Raw genomic sequence first — 8,616 nt, 5'->3', positions numbered from 1 at the left:
AAAAAGCTCAAATTCAGTGATGATATTGGAAGAAAGAAAGAAAGGAAGCTCACGAGTGTTATATTGCCTTGGGACAGAGAACGCGTCGACGAGTGCTGTGCCTTCTAGTAAGCCTCAGCAGGTGCGACCGACGTGAGTGGGGATCTCGGCACACACACACATTCAGCGCTCAGCGGCCGAGCTATGTATGTACAAGGATTGACGTGTGTTGAACCAGTTTCACGCTTAGTATGCTTAGCTATGGGGCTGCATCGATGCATCCCGGCACAGGGACATTAGACTGTAGCGCTTGGCCATCGCACACCTTGTGGCTGTACGTTGATGATGAACATCTCTCCGGGTACTCGTGCATTGAGTTTCCGAAGTCCTTGGATGTAAGACTCAAGTAACACGACACCAGGATCCGTCGTTTACTTACGTTGATCGGAGGCGCTCCGTAACGAACAACCATAATGGTGAGATGTTTCTAAGAAGGCCCAGTGACTCGACAGCCCGCTAACTGAGTTAGCGCCCAGCTTGCACCGACAACAGTTGCATCTGACGGTTTTGATTCGTCAACCAGGAGTACTTAGAAATGCGGGGTGCGTCGTCGTTATGCGATCAGCTGTAATAGAAAGTCTGATGAGTCTATTGGACATCCTGTTAATAGTACTCTCCGTTGTGCAACGTTGGAGGCTAATCTTGACCGTAACCCAGGACACGTACCTGCATCATATGCATTGCGTAGCGGATCATGCATTGACATTGACATACAATAGGACCCCTGAAAATACCGATAGATGCCGGTGCAAGACTCGATTTTGTCATGTCCGGACTTTTTCTGGCGGCCCCCCGCCTTTATGTCCGGATAAAATACCGGCCTCGGCCAAGGTCATATTCATGTCCGGACTATTGCCCCGGCCTCTAGGAAACAGCAAAAATCACCCGTTGTAGTCCACAAGTCATTCTAGACACTAGATATATATACTAGGGTGTATGAAAACCTGAAAGGTGCATAGTCTGAGGTAGAAAGTTCAATAGATAACGGAAGAGCCTTCGGGCTTGTCTCCAGCATGCAAAGGATAGACGTGGCAGGCAAATTGAGTGATTCGGCAGGCAGCGAGCATTGCCAGGGTCTGAGAGACAGTGCGAAATACCCGCCCGTTCATGGCTTCGTAGCCCTGGATGGCGAGATACGATACCGCAGCGATATTGGAGCCATCCGGCACCCAGCTGTGTCTTCCATGTGTGCCTCCGGATTTCAGCGTAAACTGTATAATTCCGTGCAACTAAGGGGTACCCGAGGGTTCACGACTACAGGGAGGCATGTCTATCCTTATTCGGTGAGAAACACCATACGGGGTAATGAATCTAATGATAATGTACTAGCTAATCGCGACGAAGTGGCGGGTTGCTGACCATGTCCGGACTACAACCGGCCTCACTGCTGGGGTGCCGTTGGTGTCCGGACTAAAAAACCGGGTTGGCCGGCTGAGACCCCTACCTACGTCCGGACTGGCTCCGGCGTCCCTTGCCCGAGCCGCTTTTTTTGTCCGGACTGGCACCGGCATCTATCGGTATTTTCAGGGGTCCTCATACAATAGTTCAGCGAACGAAACTGCGAATGAATCCCCTGGGACTGGAGCATCTAGATCAATAAGCCTGTAAATAATAGATGCACGACGAAAGAAAATAAGGTCCGTAGACGTCGCTGACTGGTTTTGGGCACAAGACTCCAGCATATTACTGTACTGTACTGTGGGCTTTGAGCCTTTGAAAGGACATGAATCGGCACTGTGGCTGTGGACTAATCTGGCAAAACCACGTGCGTTTGTAACGGAATCCAACGTTGCCTTATAGGGAATCCAGTCGATGTCTCTCCGGTTCTCTTTACAATGCTTTCGTTCTTCATCCCTGCCTTCGCAAGGTCTAAAGAATCTTCCTACTCTAAGGGTTCAGCTGCCAATTCATCAATGCATACGAACAATCCACTTGGGATCGTCTGAACGGACGCCATCTTGTCTCTTCGCTCAGCAGCCGCGACGGCTTGCATCGGATTTCTGGTGTACGATGCGGAGGGGGATGGCCAACGAAGCTGGCAATCCCCCTCCCCCGTCAGGTAGACCAGCACCGAGACCAGCACCGAGACTGGTCTCTCGTAAAGCGGTGTATGCTGCAAGGAATCGTAGCCTGCTAATGTACACTTCTGCCGTGGTACGTCTCAGCTCCCGAGAATACTTACGGCGGTACTGAGGTTCGCAGATTGTACTAGCTGTGGGCGTTACATACGCCGCTGTGCCTCTATACCGCATGTTTTGTGCCGCTACGGGATTCGCTGGAACGCCCATCGTCGGGACTGGTAAATTCGATCCAGAGCGACTGGTGCCAGTTGAAGGCGCACGCCGGATCAAAGTGCATTTCAACGCAGACACGTCCGATCAACTGCCATGGCAGTTTATACCGCAACAGAAGTTTGTGACCGTATTACCTGGGGAGACCAGTCTCGCTTTCTACAAGGCGAAGAACAAGTCGGACAAGGACATTATAGGCATCGCCACGTACAACGTTACACCTGATAGGGTATGCCGTTGCTTAGTGCTCTTGTCCATGTCTCCTGACTCTCTTCCGCCCCTTGGCGTCGTTGTGGCCAACTTAGATTGCACCTTATTTCGCCAAGGTGGAATGCTTCTGCTTTGAGGAGCAGAAGCTTCTGGCCGGGGAAGAGGTCGACATGCCGTTGCTGTTCTTCATAGACAAGGATATCTTGGACGACCCATCATGTCGGAAGATTGATGACGTCGTGCTGTCTTATACCTTCTTTAGGTACGCCAACCATATGGTGATGCTTCGTTGCGGGTCTCATGTTCGTTTTACTCCAGGGCAAGGCGGAATTCCCAAGGCAATCTCGAGCCTGATGCACCGGACGATGTCGTCCAAAATTCGATGGGATTTGGGGAGTACGAGCATGCACCGAAGGCAGAGGACCGCAGGGGTTCATCATGATGCTAGTAATGTAGCTGGTAGATACGCAGATTATGCCACGAACCTCCCTCCTTGCATGCCCCTGCTGATGATGCACCGGTAAATCACGGCAGATTTCTTTTGGCGCAGCCCATTGAGCTAAACAATGACGTTGATGTTTCTCGGAGCTCGTGGGCGGTGGGCGGGAGCGATAGAGTCAATCGTCGCGAACCAGCAACGCGTGAACTCGGACAATTCGGAATCCCTCTCGCCAATTACCTGATGAACGTCCTTGAGGGCCTCTACTAGACCCTTTTGTCTCGTCGCCTTAACCAGCGTCCAAGTCGTCGTCGTCGACGTCGCCCCAGTCGATGGCCTCCGTTTCCCCAGCATCCAAGACGATCACGAGCACCCAATGGGAAAACCGCAACCGCGGCTTCGTGCCACCTTCTGAACTTAGACAGTGGCGACAGTCCACTGTTCCCCACGAATTCCGTCAGCAGCAGGCAGACGAGGCGGAGCAGCCTCCGCAGCCGACGACGCCTCCGCCGATGCAGGCGTCGACATCCGCCCCCTCATCTCCGCAGCCAGCGCCCAGCAGGCCTGCACACGTTCATTCTCGTTCCACGTCGACTTCCTTCTTCTCTTTCCGTAGCAAGAACTCTAGCCAGGCGCAACAAGATGCCCAGTCCCAATCAGCTGCAGCTGCAGCCGCGCCGCAACCCCCGATGCCTGGCGGATCCAACGTGACCAACCCTCCAAACGCCATGGGTCAAGGACCGTCCACCGTGCTTACGCGAACCAAGTCGAATGGTCCTCAGGGTGCCGATATGCAGCCCCAGCAAGGACCTTCCCAGCAGCGCCCCAGCGTGCAATCGCGCACATCTACGACCCTGGCACAACCCGCACCTCCTCCCCTGCACCCGGAGATACGCTCTGTCGTCCAGTTGAATCTTGCTCACACGAACAAGGTGTACCAATGGGGGAAGCTCATCCGTAGGATTGAGCGCCAGCCCGATGGCCAGAGACCTACGAAGGACGAGGGTTGGACCGAAGTGTGGGCGCAGTTGAGCGGCACTATCCTCAGTGTCTGGGATATGAAGGAGGTGGAGGAAGCGGGGAGGCAGGGGAGAGAGGTCCCTCCTAGTTACATCAATGTTACCGATGCTGTGAGCACTACGAATATCTCTTCCTTGTTGCGATATTTACAGCATCTTGCAGTTCGTCCAAGTGTTGGGTGCAGTGACTGTCCCAGCCTCTGCTACTCAGCCGGCTCAGAAATATACCAATGTGATAACCCTCAATACCGCTGGATCTAACCTCATCTTATTCTCCTGCCCTTCGACCCCTGCCCTCATATCCTGGGCATCGGCTATACGACTGTCTGCATGGGAAAAGTCTCGTTTAGAAGAGATTTACACCGCCCATCTTATCCGCATAACTCTCAGAGAAGGTAAGTCCCATAAGAATGTCCCGCCGCTGAATGTGCTGACATCCGTCGTGTCCAGGCGTCAATTGCCCGACAACGCTGGTCAAGGGCAGAATGGAGGGCTGGGTCAGGATCCGTGTGGCAGGCCAGACCGACTGGAAACGCCTGTGGATGGTAGTAACTGCCGGTTCCGGTCGCGCACCCGACACACCGTCAGGTGAAGGTCGGCCAGAGTCGCCCAACGCTCCGCGCAAGAAGCGCATGTCGAACCTGTTCTCAAGGGAGCACAGTCCCCACCCCGAGATACCCCTTATATCCCTGCACAGTTCGCCGAAGCCTAAGGACAAAAAACGGCCTGCGCTGACTATGCAGGCTGTGACTCAGGCGTTCGCTGTATACCCAGAGCGTCCCGACTTGATTAGCCGGAGCACGCTGATAAAGCTCGAGGGAACTCTAGGAGAGGAAGAGGTTGCTGGGGGTATGAAGAATAGGCAGGCGTGGCTGCTCGTCATGCCGGAGCTAGAGGGCGGGAACGTACAGGCAGCGGAAATGCTCAAATGGCTCATCGGTGGGTACATTCGCTGTTTACGGTTCTCGGCATGACTGAGATGAATGGCAATGCCCAGCTATTCACGACTCCTTTGAGCTCTATGGTCGCCCTAATGCTTACATACAGGATCCTCGCGACCCGTCGTCTCTTATGTTCGCATACCCTGTGGGTCCTCATAAGGACGTGAGTATTTGGGTTCACTACGGGGCCCGTCGGGGTTATACTAACCTCTTCCTCAGTTGCTCTTCTTAGACCGAGAGCTCGCCGAGACTGTGGATCCACGTGACGACCGCACCGCTATCGTTAGGCAGCGGTTCACTCACATTTTGCACGAGCGGATGCGTACGCTGGGTCCCGAAAATCAAGCGCGGCCTGTCACGAGTCCCCCGCCGGAGGGACGAAAGATGCCGGACTCTGCACCTAGATTACCCCCTCTCCCAGAAATGACAACTGAAGATAATGGTCTACCTCAGCTTCCTCCTCTCAGCTTCGATTCGTCATCCTCGGCACAGGCTGCAGCAGCGACCGAAAGACGCGTCTTAACCCCGATAACAGAGCGGAGTGTACGTGAAAGTGTAACTCCCACAGATCAGCAGAGCCCTCCAAGTCACGCAAATTCCGGAGACAGCAGGATTGGACGAAGGCCGTCGACGCATTTGGAAGGCACGCCGGCTGCGATTCCAGAAGTGCCTCAAGAGCTGGAATCCCTGAGCGGCCAGTCTCTCGTTACCAGTCCAACACAGGGCAACATTGATCTGGAGGCCAAGCAGAGCGAGGACTCGCACAGTGGTGCGCCTGGCTCCAGGCCGGATTCTAAACTTAGTCATGATTTTAGACCGAAGCCGGATGATGCTGGCGGTCTCGCTGATCATACGGGTCGTCCACCCATGTCTCCGGGCTCAGGCAGGCAGTCGCTATCTATGTCTTCAAGAGCGATCTCGCCCCCGGCACCTGCGAAATCTCCTGTCAGAGCCGGGCAACAACCTTCCTTTTCTCACTCTCCCAAGCCGAGTTCACCTTCTACTGAGACGACGTCGCAAGGCCAGAGTGTTCCGCCGCGCACGCCCTCTCCTCCGCATTCGGTATTGACATCCCCGTACTCCATGATGCACGACTCTCCCGTCAGACGATTCGCAGATCGTGATTCGTTTGAGAGCTTCCAGCGTGCTGGCATGTCACAAGACTATCATCAGCAAAGTCTTGCGGGTGCCATGCAGCAGCAAGTTCCACCGCCGCCGCCACCGCCACTGCCTGCCAAACCGGCCGAACTTGCAGCGAGTCCCACAGACAACCTTTTGGATGAAGCAGGCGCGGCACTGTTCTACATGCAACAAATTCATCAGGACAATGTCCTTGCAAAATCTTCCCGTCGACCGCCGCCTGGGAGTTCCGATGATGATGAATCTGACTACGGTGATGATCGCTCGGACCAGTCCCCAGTCCGTTCCCCTCCAGCGTCGTCTCCCCGGTTTGCGGAGATGCGTCGCACATCGCCGCCGGCCGTGGCCTCGAATACACTCAGTGCACGTGCGCCGATCACTCGCCGCCCATCTGGAGCACGTGCACCGCCCAATTCGCGTCGGCTTGTGCCGGAGAGACGGTCTTCATCCCCACAACGACGCGTCGAGGAAAACATGTCCCGCAACGATGCACCACCCGCCAGCGGCAGTGGGCTCGAGGACCCCGATGCTGACGCCTTAGCAGCTCTGACTTTCTTAGAACGAGAGGAGCAGCAGCCGCAGTCTTCACCACAGCAGCAGAAACAACAGTCCCCAGTACCACCGCCGCCACCTCAGGTTGTGGAACCGTCAGACAGGACGGCCTCGCCTCACGCGAGCTCGGATGGAGCCTCACAATTCCGCTCGTCTTTTGCTCCTTCCAAGCAAGCCATGGAACGGAAAGCCAAGTCACAGGCTCAGCAAGCTGCCCATGAAGCCGCTGTGCACCGCCCCGGACGGGTGAACGGTCGGCAGAAGGGGAAGGCCAGGGACCGTGGAGCTTGGAACGATAGCAGCGATGAAGAGGAGGAAGAAGAGGAAGAAGAGGATGAGGATGATGAGGACGCTGGATCTGACGCCGGACCTCCCGCCTCCGTGAGTAGCAGGGCCCATCAAGGAGCCGGGGCGGCCCCTCCCAGCTCACAAGGTCATCATGCTCCGCCAATGCCATATCGCACTCCCAATGGTCCCCTTGCTGAGAGCTCCGCGTATGCACAGCCCCGGCCATCTCGTAATTTGCCTCAGACACCCGGAGGGGCGCGAGCAATGAGTAAATGACATGCTTATTGCTTGGGATCATGCACTGATTTTCTGTTGTAGATGAAATGGACGAGTACCGTGGACAAGCTCCTCGCCCTCCTCGCATGGTGTCCGACCAGTATTCTGAAGCTAGGCGGACCCAATACGATGACGGTCACCGCACATCCCCTCAACCTCCTCAACTCGGAGCTGCCCGCCAGAGCGTCTGGAGTCAGGTGCTGGAACCTGGCCAAAAGCACGGAGGTCATCCGCCACCACCTCCTACTCAGCAGCGAGATACATTTGTTCAAATCGAGCCTCCTTCCGCGACTATGACGAAAGCCTTCACCCCTCAAGGATTGCTGTCTGCTGGTCTGCAGGAGAAGGAGGATCGTTCTGCAAAGAGACAGGAGGAGCTCGCGAGAGAGTCAGGAGCATCACTCATCAATGTGCCTAACAAGCCTCCTCCACCGCAAACAGGTCTCCTTGGGGCGATCTCTGCTCACGAGCGCGAGCGGAAACGTGAAGGTGGTTTCGGCGCCGCATTGACCGAACGCGAACGGGAGAAGCGCTTAGCCGAGGAGAGGCAACGTAAACTTGATGAGTTGCAGCGACAGCAGCTCGAACAGATGTCCCAAGCCGGTGGTATGTTCGGTAACCCTCAATTCCCCTACAATCCCATGATGGGTAATCCAATGATGAGCCCTATGATGATGGGTATGAACCCGATGATGACGGGATACATGAGCTACCCTGGTATGATGCCGAATCCTGGTATGATGCAGACTCCTACTGGGATGATGCCCACTCCTACTGGAATGATGCCAGGCTATGGAAATCCCCACATGTTCGCCGCTCAGCAAGCAGCTCAGGCATACCAGCAAGCTATGATGGCGTTCTCTGCAGCCGGCTCCCAAGCAGGCGGAGAAGGAGGCGGAACTCCTGGACCCCTTCAACCGATGATGACTGGCGGCAGCATGAGCTTTGACCCCCGTATGTCTATGATGGGCATGCCGATGATGGGTGGTATGCCGCCGATGGGTGGTATGGGCATGGGGATGCAGATGACCGGTGCATCCAACTTCGACCCAAGATTCTCGCAATTTGACAGTGGCCTTCGGCCTCCGGGAGACCCAGCCAGCCAGAGGTTTTCACCACAGGCTAGTCAAAGCGGATCCCCCTCTGGTCCACGTCCAGTTGATCCCGGCGACGAGCCTCCCAGGATGTCGGCCAATGCTAGTCCAAAGCCTTCGACGCCTAGGTCTTGATTCCTCGCACACGCCTAGCACATTCCTTCGTAATTCCCTTTCTATCTTGCCTGTCTTTGCTCCCTGCTATGTCGCCGCAAAAGTCCGAGTTACTCTTACGCACTCCTTTAGTTACATCACCATAATCTGGGACTCTTGTTTGATCGTTGTCGTTTGGTTCAATCATGACATCTACTCTACAGTGTTTCCTCA

General features: G+C 55.2%; 2 protein-coding genes across 2 annotated transcripts; both read left to right on the top strand.

Moving 5' to 3' along the window:
• The first annotated feature begins 2,018 nt into the window (after positions 1–2,018).
• GLOTRDRAFT_112093 (cytochrome oxidase assembly factor) lies at positions 2,019–3,070 on the top strand. The gene is made up of 4 exons (XM_007870868.1): positions 2,019–2,193; positions 2,242–2,559; positions 2,636–2,802; positions 2,859–3,070. The coding sequence occupies exons 1-4, from the start codon at positions 2,050–2,052 to the stop codon at positions 2,980–2,982; spliced, it is 753 nt and encodes a 250-aa protein (XP_007869059.1). The 5' UTR covers positions 2,019–2,049; the 3' UTR covers positions 2,983–3,070.
• A 241-nt stretch (positions 3,071–3,311) lies between these two features.
• On the top strand, positions 3,312–8,616 carry GLOTRDRAFT_140423 (uncharacterized protein; the record flags this gene model as incomplete). Its single annotated transcript, XM_007870867.1, has 6 exons — positions 3,312–4,109; positions 4,162–4,393; positions 4,449–4,937; positions 4,996–5,102; positions 5,159–7,187; positions 7,238–8,616. 6 exons carry the CDS (start codon positions 3,312–3,314, stop codon positions 8,422–8,424), a joined length of 4,842 nt encoding a protein of 1,613 aa, XP_007869058.1. The 3' UTR covers positions 8,425–8,616.

This window comes from Gloeophyllum trabeum, assembly GCF_000344685.1.
Source record: "Gloeophyllum trabeum ATCC 11539 unplaced genomic scaffold GLOTRscaffold_00012, whole genome shotgun sequence".
In the NCBI taxonomy this organism is placed as follows: Eukaryota; Fungi; Basidiomycota; class Agaricomycetes; order Gloeophyllales; family Gloeophyllaceae; genus Gloeophyllum; species Gloeophyllum trabeum.
Note: the sequence above shows the minus strand (reverse complement) of the source record. Positions and strands in the feature narration are given on the sequence as shown.

Coding starts and splice junctions, on each gene's coding strand:
- GLOTRDRAFT_112093 (XM_007870868.1), top strand. CDS start 2,050: ATGCGGAGGGGGATGGCCAACGAAGCTGGCAATCCCCCTCCCCCGTCA. Junction 2,194..2,241: donor TAATGTACACTTCTGCCGTG/GTACGTCTCAGC, acceptor TGAGGTTCGCAG/ATTGTACTAGCTGTGGGCGT. Junction 2,560..2,635: donor ACAACGTTACACCTGATAGG/GTATGCCGTTGC, acceptor TGGCCAACTTAG/ATTGCACCTTATTTCGCCAA.